The sequence below is a fragment of the Poecilia reticulata genome, chromosome 7 (assembly GCF_904066995.2).
Source record: "Poecilia reticulata chromosome 7, P_reticulata-male-v2, whole genome shotgun sequence".
NCBI lineage: Eukaryota > Metazoa > Chordata > Actinopteri > Cyprinodontiformes > Poeciliidae > Poecilia > Poecilia reticulata.
The window spans coordinates 3,406,096-3,431,998 of record NC_088836.1 but is presented as its reverse complement, the minus strand read 5'-3'; the positions used below and the strand labels follow the sequence as shown (position 1 = coordinate 3,431,998).

The following is a 25,903-nucleotide window of genomic DNA, read 5'->3' as shown; positions in this document are numbered from 1 at the left end:
GGACGATTTTGTTTACAGAGACTCAATAACTTTATTTTGTGTTTTTATTGTTTTGCTTATCTATTTTGGATACTTAAAATGTCTTCTAGTCATGTAAATGCTCATTAGAATTTAAAATTTATTGATTTTTGAGATTGTGCTCTTGCATTATCATGCTATTGCCATTATATTGCTTGTACATTTTTTCAAAAAACTAATATTAGTTTATCGCAATAAGTTGTGGGACAATTTATTGCCCAGCAAAATTTGTTGTCATTACAGGCCTAGTGATGGATATTCTCATGCACCTATTAAAAAGACACAATTTCCCTCACTGTCTGAAGTTAAATCAGACTCAACTACTGTTTTACATCAATTAAAGTGACCAAATATAATCTGTTTTGCAAATACCATCAATGTATGAGAGACAATTCAAATCATCAAATTTTGTTATATTTTAGTCTATCTTGTCCCTATTGTAATATATAGAAAACCATCACAGGACATTAGTAATAATGCATGATATAAGTTAATTGAAACTGTTTTCTTTGGAAGGAAAGTTTGAAAACTTACCATAAAAATGCTTGAACAGTGCTTGAATTTTACTGTGGGAAAATGTTGTGTCCTCCCAGCGGAGGGAGGATCATCAGAGTCGACGGCCACAACCTGGATTTGGTCCAGGAACCAAAAATGAGAGTAACTCTCAGTCCGCCCGATGCTCTGCCTCCGAGACGGAGAAGGAGCTCCGGGAAGAAGATTAAAGTCCACCTCAACAGAGGACAGACCCAACGGGGTCCACTGAGGAGATGGAGGAGGATTGTTCCAGAAGCAAACTGCCCTGATGGAACGCTCTGCCACGTAAAACACGTCAGTTTCAGCTGGATTTCTGTCTTCACCTTACGGTGTCATTAAAGGAGAGGCCCAAAGCATTTAAGCTCTCTTTTCTCCCCTTTAGCACGAATCCCACTGCAAGGTGCACAACGCAACTCTCATCCTGTGTCCGACTCCTGCTGTGGGTCCAGAGGCCACAGAGGCCAGGGTCAAAGTTCACTTCCTTTTGGACAGCCTCCATTTTGACTTCAGCACTGTGGGTGGTGAAACGTTCAGCTACGAACCCAACCCAAAGCTGTTCAAGTTGAACAGGAACGACCTGAGCAAGCCGTTCCACCACAAACCGGGCAGCGTCATCTCCGTCGAGGCGAGTCCCACAACATCTGCTTTTAAACATCCGTTGCCTCCAACTACTGGTTGCACTAATAAGGTTTTTAATGCTCACAAATCTGCTCACAAAAGTCAGTCTGCTAACATTCCTCTTCCTGTTTTTTAGGGAGAAAACCTGGATCTGGCCATGTACAAGCAGGAGGTGGAGGCCTGGATTGGAGGGGACTTGTGTCTGGTGAAGACTCTGTCACACAATCACCTGTACTGTGAACCGCCAGCTACGCAGCCCTCCATCACAACCAGTAGGAAGCAGGACGGCCTGGAGAGTCTGCCTGAGTTCATTGTGAGTGAGATAGAGAGAGCTGAGGTCACAATGGACATACATCTGACCTTATCCAGGGCAACGGGGCTACAGTACCTTCAGAAGTTGCCTTATTGGTAGATAGAGCCCACCCCTGTGTAATTCAGTCTCAGAATGAATCCAGCTGTTCTGTTTCTGGCCTCAGAGGTTTGTTGGAGAATTAACAGCGTGATGAAAACAAAAGGACACAGCATACAGGTCAGAGAGGAAGTTGTGGAGAAATTTAAAGTTGAGTTAGCTTATAAAATAATATCCTAATGAGCTTCAAACATTTCAGAGCACTCTTCTGAAAATGGAGTGAGTATTGCTCGACTCCAAGCCTATGAATATATGCAGGATTCATATTTAGTCATAAAAAATCTACAATATAGAATTTATGTTTAACAAAGAAATGTTGTTTTTCCTTCCATCCAATGAAGGATGAAGGGTTTTACATTGACTTATATCTTAGAGAGCAGCTTTATGTGCCATTTTATAGCACAACCAAGTTACTATGTTACCTTCAGTTGTTATACAAATGCTGTACATATATGTATTAGGATAACCTTATTACATCATGCATAATGTGCATGTGTATTAAACTTAATAAAAAACACTACATACCATTTACAATACAGTACCTTAGTGCAGAAAGACAGATGTGCAATAATATAAATTGTAAATAAAAATGAGTAAAATGTGATTTGTATTTTAGATAAACCAGAGAAAAAATAAGCATATGTGTAAATGTTGCTTTCAGGTGAAAATGGGGAATCTGAACTTCCCCCTGGGAAGAGTGAAATACGACATCCAGGCCCAGTCTTCGTTTCCTCTGGAGGCTCAGGTGGGGGTCGGGGTGGGAGCCTCCATCGTGGCTCTTATTGTGGTCATCATAGTGCTGATATACAGGTAACCATGGAAACGCCCTGATCAGAGTAGACTTTGACTCTATTTCTTGACCAGAGTGTGATCTGTGCTCTGTTTCTGTTTTCATCAGGAGGAAGAGCAAGCAGGCCATGAGAGACTATAAAAAGGTCCAGATCCAGCTGGAGAACCTGGAGACCAGCGTCAGGGACCGCTGCAAGAAGGAGTTCACAGGTAGTGCCGTTTTCTCCTCTCAGTTTCTGCTCACCTCAGAGGAGGCTTGGCAAACCAGCTGACTAACTCATTCACTTTGTAGACCTGATGACGGAGATGATGGACATGTCCAGTGATTTGGTGGGCTCAGGGATTCCCTTCCTCGACTATCGGGCGTACGCAGAGCGCATTTTCTTCCCAGGCCACCAGGAGTCGCCACTGAGGCGAGATCTGGACGTTCCGGAGAGCCGAAGACAGACGGTGGAGCAGGGCCTGGTTCAGCTGTCCAACCTGCTCAACAGCAAACTGTTCCTCACCAAGGTAAAATATTCTAATATTTTCTCTAGAATTGGACAAAAAGCAGCTGTTTTCACACCTGCGTGTTTCCCCTCATAGTTCATTCACACTCTAGAGGTCCAGCGGACATTTTCCCCCAGAGACCGGGCCTACGTGGCCTCTCTGCTGACGGTGGCGCTGCACGGTAAACTGGAGTACTTCACGGATATCCTGAAAACGCTGCTGAACGACCTGGTGGAGCAATATGTGGCCAAAAATCCCAAACTCATGCTCAGAAGGTGAGGCCTGTTTATCAAAGCAAGTAATCTTTTTCCTCCCACCTGCTTGTAGTTTCTTTGAGAACGTTTTGTTTTTCTTTCTTCTCCAGAACAGAATCAGTGGTGGAGAAGCTGCTGACAAACTGGATGTCCATTTGTCTCTACACCTTTCTGAGGGTATGTGCTGCTGGATATTTATGCCACATCAATAATTAAGGGTTTGATAACTGCTAAACATAAACAAAGGTCTGTATGGCCACCATAATCATTACCAAATGTTTTTTATAGTGATACAGAAGTTGGTTGAGATTATTGCATAAAGTAATCAGATGTATAGTGTGTGAGCAATTGCTTCTCATCCCTGTCTTGAAATGAAATGTTTGAATTATTTGGATTACTTGGAATTTTCTTTTGTTTTTTTTGCAAACAAAATAAACACATTTAAATCTCTTTTTTACTAGGTTACATCTGATTAGCTTTCAGATGGCATGTTTTTATGTCCCTATCTGCTGGTTCACTTTTTTCACTTTTGATACTGATATCTGACATTGAGTATTTGCCATACCGATCTGATACAAAAAAATAATGCTGAATTGATTGAAAACATTTGTATTTTTAAACACAGACAACAGTAGGTTGACTACTTCAAACATGTAAAAATAAACTCCACCAAACCTTCTTTCAAATAGTTCACATATTCCAATTAGGAATTCTAAATATAATGTAAAATAAATTATAAAGCATGATGTTGCTCACTGCACATAGCATAGAATTACACTGAATAGATCTGCCCTTATTGATTGGGTACATTGTCACTGATAATGGATCTAGATTTCATTTCAATATCAGGAGCAATACACATGTTAATATCGGATATCGGATCAGTGCATCTCTAGACTGAGGTGGGGTAACCATGGGAAATGGAGTTCAGCCTAACTCAAACCCAACCAGTGCAGTACAGATTCTGGTCCAGCCTTTGATTTTATTTATAACATTTTCTAATAGCTACTGTTCTGTGTTTTCTAACTGCATCATGTACTGTAAATCAAGGCGTGGAACCCTTCCACAGATCATCTGCAACTAGAATCAAACCCGAAATTTGATTCAAGTTACTATGAATCAAATGTAGTTATCAAGGGAAGCCAGTCAGACCTGGCTGCCGAGACAGAGAACAGTTGGCGTTGGAGGATTTCCTAAATGAATAAATCCTTTCTGCTTGGCCAGGAATCAGCGGGGGAATCGTTTTACATGCTGTTCAGAGCGATAAAACACCAGGTGGACAAAGGACCTGTGGACGCCGTGACAGGAAAAGCCAAATATACGCTCAATGACAACCGGCTGCTACGAGAGGATGTGGAGTACCGCACGCTGGTGAGGATTAGCCCCATTGTGTCACCTGCATGGGAAATTGATGTAGTATTTATACAGTACCCAATAAAAATAGTCTTATACCTTGTTTTTTATACATATTGTAAAGAGATCAGAGTTGGATTGCGCAGTCACACCTCCCCAAACAAACCAGATTTTTAGGGAAGGAACAAACTAAAGTTTGTTTAAAGTAGACTAAACAGGGCTGGTATGAATGCAGCCTAAAAAGATGATCTAAGTGTCTCTAACAGCTTTCCCGTATCCCTCATTCAGACTCTGAACGTTGCGATGCCGGCCACAGCTGCCGGTGGAGCCGCCACCAATCAAACGGTTCCGGCGAAGGTTCTGGACTGCGACACCATCACCCAAGTGAAGGAGAAGGTTCTGGAGCAGTCCTGGAAAGGATTGTCGTTTTCACAGAGGCCACACATCGATTCACTACATCTTGGTTAGAGCTTATTTTCAAACTCTTAAGTTTGAATGCGTCATTCTGCTGTTAGCTATGTGTGGCGGCTGACTCTTTGCAAATGTTAAGTTATTTGCTTTATATTGTCCAGAAGGTTTTTCTCTTTTACCCAAAGGGGCAACTTTAAATTAATTTAACCATATTTTTGTCTTGTGTAACTCAAGTTATGCTCAATACTTTATTATGAACTTTAGTTCAAGTTTATAAAACCTTGCTAACTTATTTGCTTGTTGTGTTACCTGGAAGTCTTAAATGTTCAATGATCATCAGAAACATGACTTGGTGTGAACGTGTCTCCCCTGCAGAGTGGCGGGCCGGGGTCGCAGGTCACCTCATCCTGTCAGATGAAGACCTGACATCAGTAGTTCAAGGCACCTGGAAGCGCCTCAACACATTACAGCACTACAAGGTCAGTGCATGTCTCTAAACTACTTACAGCGCCCTGCTGAAGTATTTATACTCATTGACGGTGTTTTTTTCACATTTTTTACTTTATAACCACAAACCTTAATGTATTTCAGTCATATTTTATGTGAAAAACTAACAAAGTATTAAAGTTAAAGGACAGTCCCAAATGGTTTTTAGAATGTTTTACAACAAAATCTGAAAAGTGTGACATGCATTTAAATTTACCCAATGCCGTAGCTCCTTCCATGACGCACCGCATGTAGGGACCAAGTTAATTTTTCTTTTTATTTTTACTTGTTTTGGTTTTTTTCAGCATTGTATTGTGTTTTTTGTGCATGGAAAAAGTAAAAATCACCCCAATAAATAAATAATATAAAAGTGACGAGGGTGGCACCAAAAATTTGGTTTGTGAAAATCATAATTCTAGTAATCATCATAACATACGATAATTATCAAAGTAAAGAGAGGCTTAACACAAATGCTTCTTCAAAAACGTTTAAAGCTACACATATTTTTCTTTGCCCACTGCATTTTTTCAGTGGGCATTAATGTTGAAAAGGTTGAAAAACATGAAGGTTAGTGGTTGTAATGTTACAAAATGCAGAAATGTTGAGGGAGCAAATGCTTTCTGTCTGGATGAGTGTTTTTTTGCATGCATGGGTAAAATATTTAACAACTGCGATGCCTGAGCAGGTCCCTGATGGAGCAACCGTGGCCCTCGTTCCCAGGAACAACAAGCATCACCTACATGACAGCCACGACTACATGCCTGGAGAAAGTAAGTCACAAACACACAGGAATACAGACATGAACAATATTAGGACATTCTTGTGTCTTCCAACATCTTTTGACAAATAGATATTTAGTAGCAATTATAACAATGCTGGGGAATTAAAGTAATAAAAATAATCAAAGACTTTCTGTAAAATGTGATTTAAAAATGGCAATTTTCGGTGAATTATAAATTGGATAATCCCCCATACCAAATCCAACTGAAAAGTCAAGTCAAGCACAGTTGTATTACGCAGGATTTGGCTGTTCAGCATTGTGAAGGTTTGTCCAGCTACTAATATGGAGGCAGAGTGTCCTAACCTTTTCGTGAGCTAGTGAACACATTTTAGTTTTCAATAGTTGAATGAAAACAACTAAAATTATAAAAAGTCTATTTTTTGCAGTCTCCTGACTTCTAAGAGGAATTTTGATAACGTTTTATTTCTACAGTACATAAGAAAATCTGAACTGTTTGATTTTTTTTTTTACATGCCTGAAGTAACCAGTGGGGGTCACTGTTGAGCTTTTATTTTGCATAAAGCTTTGGTTACACGACTTCGACTGAAGTTTTGAGGCTGACAAAATGAAAATGGATATTTTTTCTTGTAAATAAGTCGATAAATAGGTAGCTTGAAATCAGTTAAAGGTTTATAGTGAGGAAAATATAAAAAAATGTGAAGTTTCCCAAAGGTGATGAGCATAAAAAGGTGAAATATTTTTATTAATTTCATATCAGTTTTTTAAGCAGTAATCATTCTAGATTTTATTGTTATATACTGTAATAATATATCATTAGCATACAACATTATAATTCAGATGATACAGAGACAATGTATTTAATAATGAGTGTCAGCCATCCTGACCCAGCTGTCCCGCCTGCCCTACAGAGACCCCTATGTTGGACGATGGGGAGGAGGGCGGGGTGAGGCTCTGGCACCTGGTGAAAGCCAGCGACGAGTCAGAGCTGCCGAAGCACCGGCGGGGCAGCGTGAGGGAGAAAGGAGGGGAACGAGCCAAGGCCATTCCTGAGATCTACCTCACACGGCTGCTGTCCATGAAGGTAACGCGACCCAGGGGGAAGAAATGGGATCTGCCTTTTGATTGGTGGAAGCTGCAGTCGATTAAACTCACTTCTGTGATTGGACAGGGTCCGAAGCGCGTCACTTTAAATGTCACTGTTCCAACCACCACCAGCATTAGCCGCTAAAACATCAGTAATATAATATTAGTCTTCCCCAGAAGTCTTTAATGATTTATCACTGTGTGACTTTGTTCTCGTGCTCCACTCCAGCCTAATGATGCAATAAAACGTCAGTAATGTTTCCCTCAGATGGAGCTTCCATTTAAAAAAGGAAAAAGAAAAAAAAAAATCTGTCGTTTGCATTTTTCACACCATCCTTCATATTTAACTCTTCTGAAGCGCAGCGGCCCTAACGAGCCACGGCTCTGTGCCTTTCTGTTTCCAAACTGAAACATACATGCATTGTGAACTAATGTGAGTTTCCATTATTAAAAGCATGTGAAAGATTCATTTTCATGATGTATGTGACCCAGTGTATTGTTTTACTTTAAATGTTCACTTTCAGACAAACTTTGAGACCCTGTGGGCTTTAAGTTAAAATGTATAATATGTCTAATGGTAAAATCAAAATGGTGAGTTATAAATCTACCACAGGGCGGAGGGCAGTTCATTTATTAATGTGCATCACCAATATTTTCAAATTTTATCGGGTTATTTTATGAAATCATGAAGGCTGAATGCAGCACGTTTGGGCCTTCAACTTGTGTCTGTCTGCCATGAAGCATTCCAGATTTAGAAATGCCAGCAATCTTTTTGGAAATATTAAAGTCCAGGTAAACATCTACACTCTCTAGAATGTGGACAGAGACTTTTGTTTTTCTAATGCTAGCTGTCTTTATGGCTTAAAGTGTAATCATTTTGTTTTTGCTTTAATTAGTAAAAATGTGTCTTACAGCAGCTGCTAAAATCATTAAAAGGAGGTCAGAAGTTAACGATAAAATCAGAGATCAGAAATTGGCCAACTTCTTACCTAGTTTTATTTATCAAAGTGAGGAAACTTGACAGCAAAGTGTGTGTTGTCTTCAAGCACTTGTGAATAAAACATCTGACGAGATACAAGATCTGATAGATTCATTTGATCTTCTGCTGTGAGGCAGGTTTTTAGAAAATCTGTCCTTGGGAATCACCTTGTTGGTTCTATTTTATGTTAAACTTTATTATTTTCTGCATGATTAGTAGATGCGGGGCAATATATTTGAATAAATTGTGTACATTAAACTTTTGAGGAGAATATAATGTCTTCAAATTTAAAGGGACTTAGAGGCTCAGCTACCTGGTAAAGAACCTGGTTCTGTTCTGGAGACTTTGCTCCATCACCTCATTGGTTCCAAGGAAGGATTCCTGGAAAAATCAAAAATAATTATAGACAATCCTGATTGTCCTCTTCAGAATAGAGGAGCAGGCTTTGTGGTAATATTCAGAGGGTCATCACACATAAAACAAGTTTTTTTCTTGTATTTTGAAGGCATGAGCTTAGATTAGTTTAGTTTTTATGGGAAAGTTATTTTAAAATGCTAAAATGACTGTTCACTGAAAATCTGTGGTTATAATCTGAATCAATGGGACAAAAATGGGGCAGAAGGACTTAAGTATACACAAAGTGCATAACTTTTGTTCTATGTGCCTTACAATAAAAGGGACAACAATTATTATTTTTAAGTCCTGGACAAGTTTCATAGAATTAACCTTTAATCTGACTGAGATGTTGAGATTCAAAGAAGCAGTAAAGCAGAATGTCCCATTTTGTATAGCCAGGATTCAAGAGTTAAAGTAACAGAAGAAGAAGCCCAAATTTTAGAAAAAAAGGGGAAAAAAACTTTAAAAATCTTTCAGAAAGCCTGAAAATACAGAATAGACTCATTTAAAGCACTACAAGAACAAGTAGCAGAGGAAAACAATCTGTAAATAAGTCAATAGTGTATTTTTGTTGATCCAAATATTTACTGAATGTTCACTCACTTTGCTTTAATTTAATTTAAATGACCTCGGGTGTGGTAACCTTCAGATGTGCAGTTTGAGGTGCTGCCTCTTGTCTTTTATTTTGAAAGCCATTTCTTACCGTCGTCTTCTCTGCGCCATCTCAGGGCACTCTGCAGAAGTTTGTGGATGATTTATTCACTGCCATCCTGAGCACCAGCCGTCCCGTGCCTCTGGCTGTCAAATACTTTTTTGACCTGCTGGACGAGCAGGCTCTGCAGCACAACATCACAGACCCAGAGACCATCCACATCTGGAAAACCAACAGGTAGCTCAGGGCTGGATGTAGAGGAGGAGGGAGGGACAACTGACTGTTGCTGTGTGGGGAGAGATGCACATGGGTTAAAGGGAGTCTTTTTTTTTTTTTTTTTACTCGTACTTACTGCTACAGATTTCTCTCTACTATTATAACATTTGGTGATTTTATATCCCCGCCATGTGTTCATCCAGTTTACCGCTGCGGTTCTGGATCAATATTCTGAAGAACCCCCAGTTCATCTTTGACGTGCAGACCTCGGATCATGTGGATGCCGTTCTGTCCGTCATCGCCCAGACCTTCATGGATTCCTGCACCATCGCTGATCACAAGCTGGGAAGGGTGAGGAGATCAGAGCCACTCCTCGCAACATACACACGCACAAACACGCGCACTCCCCCCTCACACACACACACACACACACACACACACCTCCTGCTGCCATCCTGTCGTCTGTCAGTCAGTTCTTCATCCATCCACCCAATCAGGAATCCATCCATGTTTTCTCCATCCGTCTGTTTATCTGTTCGTATATCCATCCCCATTTGTCCATCTATCAATTTCTTTCTTTCTGTTCTTATCTTTCTTTCTTCCTTTCCAACTTTTTTTCTTTCAACTTTCTTTCCTTCCTCCCCAGTGTTTTTTCTCTTTTTCAAATGTTCCTCCTTCATTTTTTTCTTTCCAACATCTTCCTTTTGACTTAATTCCTGTTTCCAAGGTTTGTTTTTTACATCCTGGGAACTGCAAAAATATCTGCCACATTTTAATGTTTTAACCTAAGAAACAAATGACCCCGTCTAAGAAATGAGTAATGGAAGCCCAGCTCAATGTAGTGAGATCAAAGAGCTTTGTTAATGTGCAGCTTAATAATTAACATGTAGCAATGAGGCTAAAAGCTATCTTGTGCATACAAAAGAGACTTACTTATTCCTTTTTTAAATTAGTCTTACATTGAACATTTACTTGACATGTCAGTACTTCATGTGTCGTTTTGTGTGCAGGATTCTCCGATCAACAAGTTGCTGTATGCCAGAGACATCCCACGTTACAAACAGATGGTGGAGAGGTAAGAATACGGCAGCCGGTCGCCCCGCTGACCGCAGGCACGTAAAACTCTCCGGAGGAGAGAAGAGGGAGTGAAGCTGAGGACATCTGTTAGTGGCAGACAGAAGGTAGACTGAGCCTGCAGGGCTGCCATGCATGGATAGTCTGCAAGCAGACTGCTACAGTTACTACTGTCAGCTGAACATTAAACCATGCAGATTATGCTAGTGATATGTTAAAGCTTCACTGAGCAGGAGTCTGTCCAACAAATTAGCTGCTTTCACTGACCTTCTGAGGTTAGTTTAAGAAGAACCAGTGCATAGACTCTTGTATTTCTTTTCTGTGTTATGGTCTTTCATATATGTATTTGTCAGGTTTTTGGAACAAAATATATTTGAAAAAAAAAAACAACCAGTTAAGTAAAATAAATATTTTATATATATAATTTCTTCAGGTCATTTTCTTTGCAACAGAAGTCTGTTTTTCTCTTTTCTTCTTCTTTGTGTAGATACTATGCTGACATCAAACAGACCATCTCTGCCAGTGACCAGGAGATGAACTCGGCTCTTGCAGAACTCTCCCGTGTATGTAAACACTGTCGAGGCCCAGCAGTTGGCATCAATCATTAAAATGTTTTAAATTGAAATATTTGCAGATATTGCAGTTTTTTTCTAATATGTTTTCCTCTCCCAAAACAGAATTATGCTGCTGAGGTCAACTGCCATGTGGCTTTACATGAGCTGTACAAGTACATCAACAAATACTACGATCAGGTGAGTTTCACAGGAGCTCTCTGATTCCCCCTGCATTCCACCTGGACAGGTGTAAGATTCTCACTGTATGGTAGCTTGAGTAAAACTAACCCAGTTTGATGGCATCAACATACCAGTTGGCTCCGAGTAACGATAAGAGTAAAATGATGTTTGTCTGTCTTGTGACCAGAGCAGCAACTAAATTACATCCTGAAGTCCAACAAAACAAGTTGATTTTCTCAAACATATTTGACCTTGTTGAGGGTGATACAGGTGCTTTAGCATTAGCTTCACTAAATCACCGTCAGCAGAACTAATATTTTTTGTGCTTTTGTTTTAGGACAACAGGCTCACCACTGATCAGGCTGGTCATAAAATTACTGAGGGCTTGTCCAGGATGCAGAATTTATTTCTGAGTGGGGATTAAGTGTCTTTCAGTGATTCTTTAACATTTTTCGAATTTATTGTTTGTTGGGATTTGTTTTGAAACAGTTTTTGTACTCTAGGCAAAAATCAAATATATGAATGGTTTATACATGGTTTTATAAATCAACCATATCAATGAAGGTTATGCAAATAAGTGACATTGCTGCTTTCTGGTTTGTTCACCATCAGTTTTTACCTCTTTGCTTCTTTTGTCAGATTATCACAGCTTTGGAAGAGGACGCCACAGCTCAAAAGATGCAGCTGGGTTACAGACTCCAACAGATCGCTGCTGCCGTTGAAAACAAGGTAACAGACCTATGACCCCGGCACCAGGGGAAATATTGTCTCGACTCATAAAGGGAAGGCATCGTTAGGAATACCTGTCTGTGGTTTCTCTTGGACAAAAAAAAAAGTTATTTTTATCTACGTACAAAAGAAGACAAAGAAATATTGTGACCTGAACTGTGGTATTGCTGGACGGACTGGTTTTACGTGAAGAGAGAGACTGGCGTTGACATACTGGACCACGTTTCTAGTGATGGAAGTGGTTCTGTCTCTGGGAGAAAAAGGGACGCCACTTCAATAATGAGGGACAAATGTGAAAAGAATGTGGAGTGAAGCACACATCGAAACATTTTGCATTATTGATTTTCCTCTTTGGATTTAAGTCTTGGAGGGAAAGACGCATCATGAAAAACATCATTTGCTTTGTTTATCTGGACAAACCGAGCAGAACATTCCCACCCATCAAGGTTCACTTTTTATTCCAAAAGGTACATTTTACCCTAAATGTTGACGCTGTTGGAACATTTTTATTTTTCTCTCCAAGTCTTACATACAGGATGCACACATAATAACTTGTTCTCCCTGTTTTAGCCCTTCTTCCAAGTCTTACCTTAAAATCCTCTGGATTTTTTTACACATTGTTTTTACTTCTGTCTGCTGTGGCTGCCTGGATTACATTACAGGAAGGACAACATTTTGGGTCATCTTCTCTAATGTCGATGTACATTTTGTAATTATCTGCATTGTTTGAATTGTTCAACATAAGTTTGATCATATTGACTAAACACCTAAACTTTAAGCGAATAAATTGGGTTCTTTATAAGTAAAATGAAGAACACAAAAATTAGTAAAAGAACTGCTGTGACTGATGAAATTCCCTCAGAAACAAATTGACACTGAAAAAAGACAAGAAAAAAAGATCCTGACACATTTTCATGGGCAGTGGAGATGTTTTCCATCTGCACCGCCCTGTTTGAAACCTAAAAATCTGATCTTGTTCCAGTCAGTGAACGCACTGCCACCATCTTGCACTGAGAACGCTTTTCGGTGTGTTGATTGTTACAGACTGAAGATGCACAACTAGGTGTAGCATAGAAATGCTATCTAGAAAGGAACACGACTGTGAGAAGGAGCAAAACAATCTGGAAAGGTTTTAGTAGGAATCCACATTCTGTAGAATTTACACATGGAATTAGCTTTTTACAGAAAAAATCCAGAGATCACAAATTAGCTGTAGATCTCTGATTGGTACATCTCTACGCATTAGTTTGATATTCAGTGTCAACTTCTGAATTTATATTCCAGTTCACTCTGAGTTATTTTCCCAAAGCTCATGCGTTGATGAGCTTTGGGAAAAGGAAATATTGACATGTTTAAAATCCTGTAGAATTTTGAAAATAATTAATTCCGTTGGTTTTCTGTGGTTTTGCAAATCTTTTCTACATGAGCATTTACAAAAATTTATTCGGTTGCAGTACTTGCACTGCTTTTATTCATTGTGTTCTTTTTGATGGATTTCCATTGTATTTTGGGTGGGAGGGGCTTTTTTATTTTAATGAGCCACCTCCCATCTACTTTTGTTACTACTGTACATCAAAGAGCTCATCTGTTGTTTTCTATGTCTGAACTGACAAGTCAGCTGTGCTGTTTTTTTTTTCTTTCTTTAGTTAACATTTCTGTTGTTGCTGTCAAAATGCATGTCAGGTTTTAGCAGTCTGGTGGCAGAGCGAAGCTTTTTATCTTGTGAATAATTCAACCTGTAGGATTTTAAACGATGTGCCTCCTGCTCTCCGCGATGCCACATGTTGGAAGGCTTTTAGTTGTCGTTTTCAATTTTAATTTATTGTTTATTTATTTTATTGCTTATGCTGTTGGTCTTTTTTCCTGTCAGGCCTACAAACCTGTGTTTGTGGCGTCTCACTAATTCAGATTCTTGTTTTTGTCGTAGGGAAGCAGCTCTGTCCTTCCGTTTTGTGCTGTTTTGTTGCTCTGAGAGAACCGTAATGGATCAAGTCAGAATCAGCTTTTCAGATGAATCACTGTCTTTTTCCCGACATTATAAGGTAGTTGGAGATTATGATTTTACATTGCTGCAAGCAGTTACCTTGTACATAAAATCTTTTTTACCATGCACATTAATGTTGCCTGCAGATTATGTGTAAGCAGTTCTGATGTGTGTTCTGTAGATGCATACCGTTACCCAGTAATCTCAACTCTTAGCTTTCTCTGACTAACTGATAGGATGAGCCTAACAGCTTAATTTGATGCAATAAAGTGATTCATATGTACACGTTGTAGGTATGTGTGCACTTTTTCTTTCTTAAGAAGCTCAGTTGTAGACTTATTAATGTTGTAGATGTATTAAAATGTCAAATAGTCATCACAGTATCAGTTTGTGATAATCTATCAGTGCGTCAGGAGCAATTTAACAAGCTGGTCTACAAACCTGAGTCAGTTTGAGTTTGTAGAAGGAAACCCAAAATGTTTAACCAAAGTTATACAGCTTAAAATGCAATTCTTATAAATATGACAGAAATTAATGGAACTTTATTTATTATTTTTCATTTTGAAAATGGACTAATTATTGTGGTGTTTAGGGGGAAAATGTAATCATGTAGTTTGATATTTGCTAATTGACCTAAAATAGAAACATTTTCATCTGACTTAATATTGGTGAGGAAAAAAATATAATTTTTTTCTGGTGATTGAATGTATCTGATTAAAAAGATATATGAAGTTTCTGGTCATCAACGCTGAAAGTTTTTGACTAACAGATAAAGAAACTTACTATATGCTGAAACTATTACACTTTCATGGCAAAAACAACAATAGAAAAGTCCAGAAAAGCCTATTTATTTTGTTCATGCAGTGCCAATTCAATTCGCCAATTTGTGAGTCTATCCCAACAAAATAACACACAAAAGGAACTGTGTTTGTATGCTTTTTAGAATATTTATATATAAGTTGCATCAGAAGTTTAAAAATGCTCAGACTTCATGATCCATCCAACCTTGCGTGGGTTTCAGTCCGTGCTGATTTCTTGGCCTTACATTTCTGTTCTGAAAAATAAGTTCATGTCCTTGTCCTGCAGAAGGAGTCTTATTACAACCCTCTGGAAAAATAAAATGGTCCCAGCCACTACAGGCTCAGGCCTGGCCCTTCATTAGAGTTGTGGACATAAATGGGGATGGGAATAAACATCTACACAGTAATGCCTGTCAGTGCCAGTGGACCAGCTGAAGGAGAACAACTTAAAGTCTTATTATTTTTGTCGTTAAAACTGTATTAAAATGAGGTGCTGCGATTTTACAGCCCAGAGGGAAATTCTCACTTTCAAACCTTCCTGGAACTTCTCATTTCTTTTGCTTTCCTCTGAAAAAAGATTTTTGTCTATATTTGCAGATCAAGTGCTACATCACGAAGGTCTAACTCTGTATAAGAGTACAATCTTATACTGTGTTAATGCTTCAGCTAATTCAGTAGTTCCTGGTTATTTCCCTCTGTACATTGTTCGTGTCCAGCTTGCTCTTTTTCTGTATTTCATAATAGGCAACAAAACTTTGATCCCATGTAAACAACTGCAGTTGTCAGCAGCAAAATAATTGATACTTTTCAGATAGTTACTGCTGTTTCCGTTCCTTAATGGTTGCAAATGTTTGTTTTTTGCTAATGTTTTTTTTTTCTTTAAATAAACCCACATGCCCAGAATCACTCTATAACAACTTATTGAAATTGTACAAAATTGTCAGCTTCACAAACAAAGCAATGCTGCAATTTATTTTTACACCAGAATCAGAATGTCTCACTTCCAAATTATAAGTCGTCTTCAACGCCCATCTACATCAGAATTCTAACCTGTGAAGTTGGAAGAGTAACCAACACAGATTTAAAAATGTTATATAGCATCTGCTTGTTTTAAAGTATTGATAGTACCAGGTACAAACAGGTTAGTTGTTGTTCTGACAGTTTGTGTTTCATTAAATCGGCCTCACCACACAGCAGAGCGCAGCTAGCAACCTGTTTGTTAGCCAAACAAAGGCACGTCAGCTAACACACCCAATCACATTGAAATACACAGAAGTTTGTGGTTATGACAAAACGGGAAAAGGTCCAAAGAAGGGGCGCACCGATTGCAGTTTTCCAGCCAATTACCAGTGACCAATTTCTAAAAAGCCTCACCTGTTGAATTCAAATTTGGCCAATACAGATTTTTTTCCATTAATTGTTTTGTCTAAAACGTCACTAAATATCTCGACAAAATTGACAAGTTGGCAACAGCAACTATTGTTAACGGTACACATACAGATATGACCTGGTGGGCGGGTCTGTCAGTCAGCCCTCTGTCACAGCAGCAGGTAACGGGACAGTGGCTGATTTTCAGACGTATGCAGAGGTAGATATGATCGGTTTCATGTGGAAATATCACCCGATCAATCTCCCAAATTTTGGCCGATAAATTGGTGATCTCTCTGTCAAAAGGTAAGGATGCATTTTTAAGGTAATGTAAATATAATTCTGCTGAGGCTTGAAATGTCTGCCTTTTTAGTTTCACAGAAATTTTATTTACTCAACAGCATTTTGTAATCTCCATTTGAATGTATGTGGCATAAAATATAGAAAACCTCTCAAATTCTAACAGAAACCAGAAGGAATGTTTCATGCAACCTTCTTCCTCCTGACTTCATTGTGATCTTGTCAGAGGTCGGAGATTCTGCTTTGATGCCAAGTTTAGCCCACAGGTCAACCTTCCCATGAGACCAGAGTAAAAAGAAAAACTCGCCAGCTGTCCCCCGCTCTCTCAAGTCTGTTGACCTTATTCCTCCTCTCTCATTCCTCTGTGACTTTCCCCACGTTTAAATCCAGCCAGGAAAAACGGAGGGAGTGAAACCTGGCAGCAGCCAGCTGAAGGCCTGGTGGATGGTGAGTTCAGTGTCTGCAGGACATTTCCATGTTTGGAAACTAGCTCCCACCTTCACCCTCTCTGTTTATCTGCTGCGGCATCAGAGGTGAAGGCACCGGTCATTTGGCTGTGGTCTCAGCGTGAAACCAGGTTTTCATCTCCACCAACAACTTTAAGGGTTAGATACTGAGATCCAAAACCAGATCGCCATCCAACGTCACATGTGAGTATATTCTTACTCCTCAGTTGCTTGTTGTCTTTGAGTTTTACTGCAGGATTATGCAAAATCACCAATTATGGAATATGGTTTTCATAAATTTTGATGTTAAATTTCCATGTTGGAATATTTTCTTAGTCAGACAGATTACTGATTTATGCACCAATACACGGTTTCCTTTCAAGCAGACTTGTGTTCAGAACAAAAACTCAACATTTCATCTCATACCAATGAAGCTTGAAGAAACACATTTCAACACAGATCAGGTGTATTATAGAGAAGTGACTTATTTAGAGCTTTAGACAACTGCTTATCTTGTAGAGAATGTGAAAAATATATTTATTTTTACAATCAGATGCTTCAAAACTACAGAACAAAGTTGCGCTGATTATTTCCAGACATGACTTGACCAGAGTCCTTCCATCCACGCAGGGTTCTTTTGTGTCGGTAGGAGCTGGGACAGCGAGCTCTCGGGTTGCACGGACGGACGGCAAAATGATTTACAGCAGTCAGAAATGGTGCAAGTTCCGGCACAGCAGATTTTCTGAGACCCCGGCAGCGGGACGAGTTTCCACTGCAGAGGGTCACTGGGGAAACTCATCACTGACACGCAAACACTTTTACCTGTAGAATGAAGACGAGGCTAAAAGAGTCCAGTGTTTTGCTTTCTTGTGTTGTTTTATGTTCTTTAGGAACAGATTTGGCTCATCTGAGTGTTTAGGAACAGCTGGAGAACCCAATCAGCTCTATATGACGGAAAGTCAGGACTGTGAAGACCCCAGAGAATACCGCTACGGTATGTGTAGTAGAGATGCACCGATCCGAAATTAATACGTGCATCAGAGGAGCACTGTTACATGCAAAACATGTGAGTGCAACACTATGCCACCATCATGAAGCCGGAGAACACAGGCAGTGTGATCTGAACCAGGTTGTTCTGAGAATAAGTTGTGCTGCAGAGCTTTTTAAGGTTTCGGTTTTACTGTAAATTATTCTTACTATAAACCACAGATGACCAATACTGCTTGGTTAACATCTGAGTAGCTTCTCACTGCTGATCCTTCACTTTCATGCCTCAATCTGCATGTTTTTCCACCTGACCTCGCTTCGTGCTCCTCTGTGTTGCAGGTTTCAGCACTGCTGTCTGCAAGATATGACAAACGCCTGACGCAGTCATAAATTACACACTAGCTCATGCCATGTTCTGGGTTATTGGAAACAGAGATCCAATTCAAAGTTCTTTGACATTGTTAGAAATAAAAACAAAACTCAGCATGCCATGCGTTGCTCAGGTTGAAGGAGGACAGAAACAGGATTATTCATCATCTTGCTTCAGTGTCCTGCAGGCAGGTCTGAGCATATTACTCACAAACGGTCATGGAAGGGCTTCTAAGGACGATGCTAGGCCAGAAATAGCAGGAGCTCTCCATGTGAAAATGGCTTCTTGCCTGTTTTTTTAATATTCAGATTACTTTGGGAGACATTTGTTGCCATGTTCCTACTGGAACAGGGCCATTACTGCAGGTGGTTACCACCCTGTCCAGATTGGCGACTCTTTGAACCGAAGATACCAGGTGGTGTCTAAGCTTGGCTGGGGCTTTTTCTCCACAGTGTGGCTCTGCATGGACCTCAGGTGAGGTTAGTTTAGGAAAGGAAAGAGTAAAATAATTGGGGTGGGGCACAGCAGTGGCACAAAGGTAAAGCACAAGAGTCTCATTCCTCCATATGCGAGTCATGTGGTTTACACATGATTAGTCATAGGGGGAATCTGGACAGTCGTCCAGGAACAGTTTTCTTTTGCCTCCATGTAACACTTTGTGTACACTGCTTTGTGTCTGTCACATTAAATCCCAAAGATGCACACTAAAGTTTGTGTTTGTGTTGTGACGAAAGGTGAAGAACTTCAACCGCTCTTTGCAAGTCCCTGTATTGACTTTCAGACTTTCAATTGATATTTTCCAAATTTTTGTCGACAGCTAATAATAAACAGAATGCTGTGCTGTTTGTGTTGGTATGTCGGGTCAGAGGGTTGCTGTGAAGGTCCTGAAGAGCGGTCCAGGCTTCGCTCAGGCGGGACAGGATGAACAGGCTATTCTACGATACGTTAGCTCTGCTTCCAGCCTCTTCTTGTTGGTGTCTGCATGTCCATGGCAACACGAAAACACAACTTCCTGTCTTACTGTTCACCGTTCCTTTTCTCCGGTCCCTCGTTGATCAGTCCAGCGGTCCTGTTAGCCATCACCCCTCCAGCCAAAGGATCGTTCAGCTGCTTGATGAATTCAAGCTGGCTGGGGTCAACGGGGTCCGTATCCTTTGTTTGTTCCACTTAGCTTTCTGAACTTTAGGCACGGAGGATGTATAGCGAGGGCCAAATTGTAAAGTGTGGACTCTGTGTTCAGTATTATCCTGCTTCCACATGAGTTGTAGTGTAAGCATGTAGGTTATGGTTGTTTTCACACCTGATCGTCCAGTAGACTGAGTTTAATTAGGGACCAAACCTTTAGCTGAAAACTTAATACAACATTTAGCTGGTACAGTTCACTTTTAAATCTAGAGTGGAGTCACATTTTTTCATATTTGAACTGCACCAGAGTTCACGTCAACCAGTCACATCAGAGATGGACTGTACATTCATACGAATGAATGTACATTAGTATGAATGTACATTCATATATAAAGTCTGAACCAGACTTTATAGGCAAACGAACTAGGGTTTATTAAAGCGGACTAAACAGGGTTGTTGTGAAGGCACCCTATCCAACTGTCCTTAGCCTGGGATGATGAGACCTGTGCCTGGTTCTGGAGCTGCGGGCCCAGCCTCAGGACCTGGCAGCTCTGTTTTGGGAATCCAGGCCTGATGCAGCCTTTGGTCAAGCAAATACTCACTCGGGTAAGCAACACAAAACCAAAGTAACCTGTGACTGCATTTATATACAATTATAAGCTTAAAATAAAAATCTAAATTTTTTTGTAACCATTTTCAAGAAAAGCAAAGAGTTGGTGCTACAAATGATAAAGGAGTTTTTGTTTGATCAGTCTTTTCTGAATTCTCCATTTCTCTGCAGGTTCTTCAGGGCTTGGACTATCTTCACACTCGATGCAAGATCATCCACACAGACATGAAGCCAGAAAACATTCTGCTGCACCTGAAGGAGAACAGCCATATTACACCAGCAGGGGGCAGCAGCTCCGTCTCTTTACCAGCTGTAGAGGGGAACAAGACCACAGGCACAGTTGTTTACTTGTTTACAGGCTTCAGATATAGAAAGTTTGACATCTGCAGATCAGTAACATATATATTAAAAATAAAAAATGTAATGTATCACCATGGGGGGGAAATTGACTCAATCAAATTGTTTTTTTGTTTTTTTTACTCTGCTTTAAATATGAAAGCAGTTATTTATCTAAACTGAACTGAGTTCAATGCTAATTTGTTTGACAATTTTAGAGACAGAGGAAGTGAACCTGTACAAGTTAAAGAAGATTTCTGTGAAGATTGCTGATTTGGGAAGCTCCTGCTGGGTGGTTAGTGCTCCTCTTTTCACTGACAGCAGTGATCTGTCTTCACTAGCTCACACTTTTCTTCCACTTGAGGTTTACCCCATATTTACAAATATGTCTATTTTATGTTTAAACAGCTGTCTGCTGACCCCTAGTGGCCACAAAATAGTTTAGACATTTTTTAAAAATATCTATTAAAATGCTAAGCATTTTAATAAATATTCATAATATAAAACACTAACGTATTGAAAGTCCAAAACTATACACACAACTCTAAAAGTCATAGTGCCGTATTTGTTGTTTTCTGACGTCGTGTCTGACTGTTTTGTCCTTCACTGTTCTGACCCAGTACAAGCATTTCAGTGAGGAGATCCAGACTCGTCTCTAGAGGTCCAGCTTGGATCTGAGTACGGTCCACCAGCTGACATCTGGAGTGTGGCCTGCATGGTGAGATACCAGCTGACCACGGTTTGATGATGTGTGCTTCATCAAGCAATTTTTTTCATGTTGCCCTCTAGAACTAATATCTTTTTGGGAACTTTTGGTATTTGCATTTGTGGGAGTTCATAGCAGGGGTTAAATATCAATTGAATCTTTAAATTTATTAATTACAACTGAAGTTAAAATATTAAACAATACGTTTTTCTCAGGTAATACATTTCGGTTGACATTAAATACCCATTAGGTGTTAATAACTATGGAGAACCTAAGTGCTCCGCTGTGATTTTGACTCGTGTTTACTCTCGCAATGGTTGCTAATGCCATAGCAACAATTAGCTAATATTTAATAATAGATTAGGAAAGTAATGTTTTGTGAAACTGTTTAGTTTGGTTAAAAAAACAGAAAGCAGTGTCACAGATCGGAATGGATTTTTAACTAGCCACACATGTAACCCTGAATGTTCCCCTGGATTCTCCCAGGTCTTCGAGTTGGTCACTGGAGACTCCTTGTTCCACCCCAAAGCCGGCGAGTCCATGTCCCTGGAGGAAGGTGGGTTTAATTCAGCGAGCTGACACAAACGGAGAGAGGAGGCATGCACCGACATGGGACTAAATGGGATTACCGCACGCCTTCATTGTAGCTGGAGATGCTAATTTGTCCTGAAACTGTGTGTGTGTTGCGTAACGTCTGTGGTGCCTCCGTCCACCTCAGACCACATCGGCCAAATCGTCGAGCTGCTTGGCAGAATTCCTCCAGATGTTCTCCAGTCAGGCAAACATTCAGCTGAATACTTCGACCGAAGAGGTACAACCACACCTTCTTCTTTAAACTAAAGTTTAGCTCAATTTTTAAAATAAAACCTGTTTTTTCACTGCATGTTGCTGTGTAGGTAATCTCCGTCGTGTTGGTCCAGTGAAGCCGTGGAGACTTTATGACGTTCTGGTGGAGAAATATAACTTTCTGCTAGAGGAGGCCTCTGAATTCTCAAACTTCCTTCTCCATATGCTGGATTATCACACAGAGAGAAGGGCAACTGCTGCACAGTGCCTTCAACACCCATGGTTGACCTCCAGTTAACCTCCTGAAGACCCTGTGGGCCTAAAGGCTATGGAAAGTTCTCACAGCCAGATGTTTTCAGCAACAAGACCTCAGCGGTTTCAGGGCATCTTTGAATTTTCACATTTGGGGAATTTCTGCTGCACTTATTTAGCATCGGACAGAAAATCTTCTCCACTTGACTTTCATAAGCACTTTAGGCTTTTTTTTCTCTCGTTTTCTTTATTCTCCCTGAATTTTGTTCAAGAGACCTACAAATCTTGTCTTTACACTGATAGACTTGAGCCTGAACTGTCATGACCATCAAAAGGTATTTATTCATCCATTTTATTAAATGTTCTAAATAAAGGTTTTTTATTTAAATGCAGTTTTACAGCAAAGCAATATATTTTCCACTGACATGTTTTATGAAAATAATGCTAAATGAATGTTGAGTGAATTTTAGTCTGCAATTGTCAAACGCTGTTGTCTGTGTTAGCTTCTTGGTATATTCTCACAAAATGTCTAGCAGGAAGTGATCATTTCTCAAGAGCCCAGACCTTCTTTACAAAGCAAAACGTAGAACCAGCTGGTTTTTTACCAGGTTACAAAACATCTGAACTTTGAAATTATTACTAATGTTCTTTATCCCAATTGTGTCCAGAATACAGCTATGAGTTTGCAATTATGATGTAAAATATACACACATATGATATGTGTACTTTTTGCGACTGAACTGTGACATATCGCTAATGGAGAACAGGCAATAAGCATAACTCTGGCAACACATGCAGCAATGTCTGCTACCGCCAGTATCAGAAGTATTTAATGTAGGTCAATGTAGGGTGGTATGTAAAGACATTTTGAAATTTATTCAGTTGACTAAATCCAAATCCACCAATGTAGTCCAAATGATGTTTGAGTAGGTTTATTGAATATTTCATATTCCATATCAAACTGACAAATTAGCACACAACCTTTGTAAGCTAGCTAAGTTGGATAAGACAGGTCTACACAGAGCAAAACAGTTCTAAAGATGTGATTTTTGCTTGGTGGTAAAATCATCACATAATCATAAGTGTATATGTTTCAAGAAAACAATCTTTTAGACTGCTGTTGCTAATTCTCGTTGAAACTGCTTCCAAACTTATTTCACCCTATTGCTGAATGTTCCACACATACAACCATCATTTATAAGCACTTTGCCACCATAATAACCAGCCAGGCCAGATTTTGCAAGCTCTCAAATTTTTATACTAAATACCTACATTTAAATCTATTCCATTTGTTTTCAAATTAACTAATTAATTTAGAATTTGCTTATCAGAAGAAACACATTTAAATATAACTGCAACATAATTCACAGTAAGAGGTTTAATACACAAATACAGAGAGAAAAACTTTTCATGTTTATGGTTTCCAGAAATATGAGTGGGCAGGAAATGGGATTGAAGTTGTACATCTATCAATTAGACAATTTTTTAGAGGCGCTATGATGAGTATTTTTAAAATCTATTTAAGACATGAAAATAAGTAAAATGAACAAAGATTTTATTGTAAAATAATTAAGGCAGAAAGTACATGTGGATGTTTGATATTTAGTACAGTGGGGTACAAGGAAAATACATTTCACAATTAATATTCATCAGTATCCATAAAAATGAATGCATAAGAAATGAATTAAACCATAAAACGTTAAAAATGACTAAATATCGTCAGTCTTTAAAAGTTCTATTTCAGAACTTGACAATTGACGAAATATCTCGATTTGATTCTAGGTATCTTAACGTTGCCAGTAAAGGCACTTTTAAATGATCGGTATCTTTTTACATGCCAGGTTTCTGAAACATTAGCAGTAAGAGAGACTATTGGCTGTGGTAGCTTTCTGTCAGCTTCATAGAGCGCCGGTTTAAAAATGGTTATATTAAGACGTTAAAACGGTAAACGACTGACTGGAGTTCAATCAAAACGGCATCTGTTAGCGTAGCACTACAGCAAACTCAAACTGTCCAACATAAAAGCACTTTTAGCAGGAACAAGTTAGTTATTTCTGACAAAATGAATGGACAGAACCACACCAGGGAGTGAGTTTAGTGGGGAACAATCACAAAATACTGAAGAAATGCTGGGTTGTTTTCCTGCATTTCAGAACTGTCGGTTTTATTGTTTGGGAGTTTGTTCCTGCAAATCACTGATCAGTAAAACCAACAAAAGACTCAGACTTTGACATCCACCAGCCAAAAGTAAACAAACTGAAAGTAAAATATTAAAACAAAACACAATGATCTTAATATAGAATTTAAATAAGCTTAAATATCTTTTTACCCACTGTTAGTCTGAATCGGTTTCATATTGCATGGTATTCTTGAGATTAAACTTTCAGATTGAATTGAAATACCATTCTGGATTTAGCCTCTTTTAGCTCCGTCTGTCATTGCATCTCATACACTATGCAATCCATTGGCTCTTAAACTATTCAGCTTTACATATAGTAAATAGCAGCAGCAATGACTTGACTAAATCAGTTGTAGAAGGGCATAATGAAAGCATGTGTACCACCACAGTTTAAATCTTTTATATCGATTATTGGTGTTTTATGAGAAAGTGGGTTCAGGACGCAATTGATGAAGCCTGGCTAATAAATCCACTGTGGCTGTGACTTTGATAAGTTTTCTCAGTCAAAGACATTAGACACAATTTCAGTCTCCAGAGTTGAACCAAAGCAGGTGGAGAAAGCACAGAAATCTACGTCACGCTCTAAAGCCCCTCAACTTTGGTTCAACTGCTTAACCAACGGTTTTCATTTGTACATCAAGCAGTACCCTCACTAAAACCTTCTACATCATCAAAGGTAAAATGCCCAAGTCTGTGGGACAAACCTAAAAAGTAATGAGACATGAACATTGTTTGGTTTTTCCCTGTTATGTCACCCAATCCAGCTGTAGGCACGGCACTCCACCAGTGGGTTTTCCTTGTAAACGACCATATAGCCGCAGTCTCTCCGCACCCGATGACACTTCTTCGGCCATGAGGTAGGTTTCATCGGCCTGCAAAAAGGCAACAAACACTTGTGAGTTGCCAAGCTTTGTAAAATGAAAATGAACAAATAATAACCAAAGACGGAGAATCTACTCACGAGTAGCAGAAGAATCCAAACTCATGACAGAAGCACTTATCACAGCCTCTCCTGAATTTATCCCCGGGTTTGAAGAGCTTGTCTTTGTATGAACAGATACCTGAGGAGAAAACAAGCCCCACAGTTGCGTTGCTGTTTGATCTGGAGTGGAGTCATATCAAGGAATCCAAAGGTACGACAAAGCTAGGTGAAAATGTACTTCACACATATTCCATTGGGAGGACTTTTACTTGGCCCTCTCAGTGAAGGATGTGACACGTCGCTGGGAGAGGTCATGCATGCTAATGGCCAAACCCAGCGTCCTCTGTAAGTTCTCCCATGCCTGAAGGCCGTGAAAAGCTTTCCATATGCGGCCTGTCACCTTGAAAAGGGGGGTCAAAGGAAGTGCACTAATCTGTTGCGAAGAGCCCCAAGAGGCCAAATGCAAGGTCAGACTACAGCGGACGAAAGTTTGTCGTCAGGCATTTCGAGCCACTTCAACTGCTGACACTGGGGTTGATTAAACGCTTCAAACTCCTGCTATGGCAGGGCTTTACACGCTTTTGATTAATTGCTGCCAGGAAGAAAAGCCAGGTGTCTTACCTTTTTGGCGGTACACGGAAGCTTCCAAGGTTTCACTGCACAACAGAAGAATGAGAGCAAACAGCAGCCATGAAGATAACCGCTGAATACTATCTGCTGGTTCTGACATTGTGAAATGAAAGACGTATCAACCCTTAAGTTTCAA

The 25,903-nt window shown here is 39.6% G+C and overlaps 2 protein-coding genes and 1 long non-coding RNA gene across 5 annotated transcripts in view; 2 read left to right on the top strand and 1 right to left on the bottom strand.

Annotated features, from left to right (window-relative positions):
• Nucleotides 1-14,233, top strand: part of LOC103466876 (plexin-B1-like) — a 92,319-nt gene extending 78,086 nt beyond the window's left edge. For all 3 annotated transcript variants that reach the window (XM_008412763.3, XM_008412764.3, XM_008412765.3), the window contains 19 exons: nt 612-846; nt 935-1,177; nt 1,307-1,483; nt 2,241-2,389; nt 2,478-2,578; nt 2,661-2,878; nt 2,954-3,132; nt 3,222-3,288; nt 4,336-4,482; nt 4,753-4,927; nt 5,251-5,354; nt 6,047-6,131; nt 7,012-7,184; nt 9,290-9,450; nt 9,633-9,780; nt 10,440-10,504; nt 10,991-11,066; nt 11,181-11,255; nt 11,877-14,233. In XM_008412763.3, coding sequence (XP_008410985.1) covers nt 612-846; nt 935-1,177; nt 1,307-1,483; nt 2,241-2,389; nt 2,478-2,578; nt 2,661-2,878; nt 2,954-3,132; nt 3,222-3,288; nt 4,336-4,482; nt 4,753-4,927; nt 5,251-5,354; nt 6,047-6,131; nt 7,012-7,184; nt 9,290-9,450; nt 9,633-9,780; nt 10,440-10,504; nt 10,991-11,066; nt 11,181-11,255; nt 11,877-11,981 — 2,683 coding nt within the window. In that variant the 3' untranslated portion in view covers nt 11,982-14,233. The remainder of the gene's footprint in view (nt 1-611; nt 847-934; nt 1,178-1,306; nt 1,484-2,240; nt 2,390-2,477; nt 2,579-2,660; nt 2,879-2,953; nt 3,133-3,221; nt 3,289-4,335; nt 4,483-4,752; nt 4,928-5,250; nt 5,355-6,046; nt 6,132-7,011; nt 7,185-9,289; nt 9,451-9,632; nt 9,781-10,439; nt 10,505-10,990; nt 11,067-11,180; nt 11,256-11,876) is intronic.
• A 99-nt stretch (nt 14,234-14,332) lies between these two features.
• Nucleotides 14,333-22,428, top strand: LOC103466875 (SRSF protein kinase 3). Its single transcript, XM_081608597.1, is given in 16 exon segments — nt 14,333-16,865; nt 16,950-17,068; nt 17,495-17,580; nt 17,755-17,858; nt 18,587-18,695; nt 19,078-19,165; nt 19,281-19,368; nt 19,848-19,869; nt 19,871-19,952; nt 20,128-20,298; nt 20,513-20,587; nt 20,913-20,943; nt 20,946-21,010; nt 21,485-21,554; nt 21,717-21,809; nt 21,895-22,428. Coding segments are annotated over 14 exon segments (1,209 nt in total). The 5' UTR covers nt 14,333-16,865; nt 16,950-17,068; nt 17,495-17,557; the 3' UTR covers nt 22,083-22,428.
• A 1,133-nt stretch (nt 22,429-23,561) lies between these two features.
• On the bottom strand, nt 23,562-25,903 carry LOC145552157 (uncharacterized). Its single transcript, XR_014088106.1, has 3 exons — nt 25,759-25,903; nt 25,177-25,276; nt 23,562-25,087 (listed from the first exon to the last, which is right to left on the bottom strand). It is a non-coding gene; the product is annotated as an uncharacterized LOC145552157 (long non-coding RNA).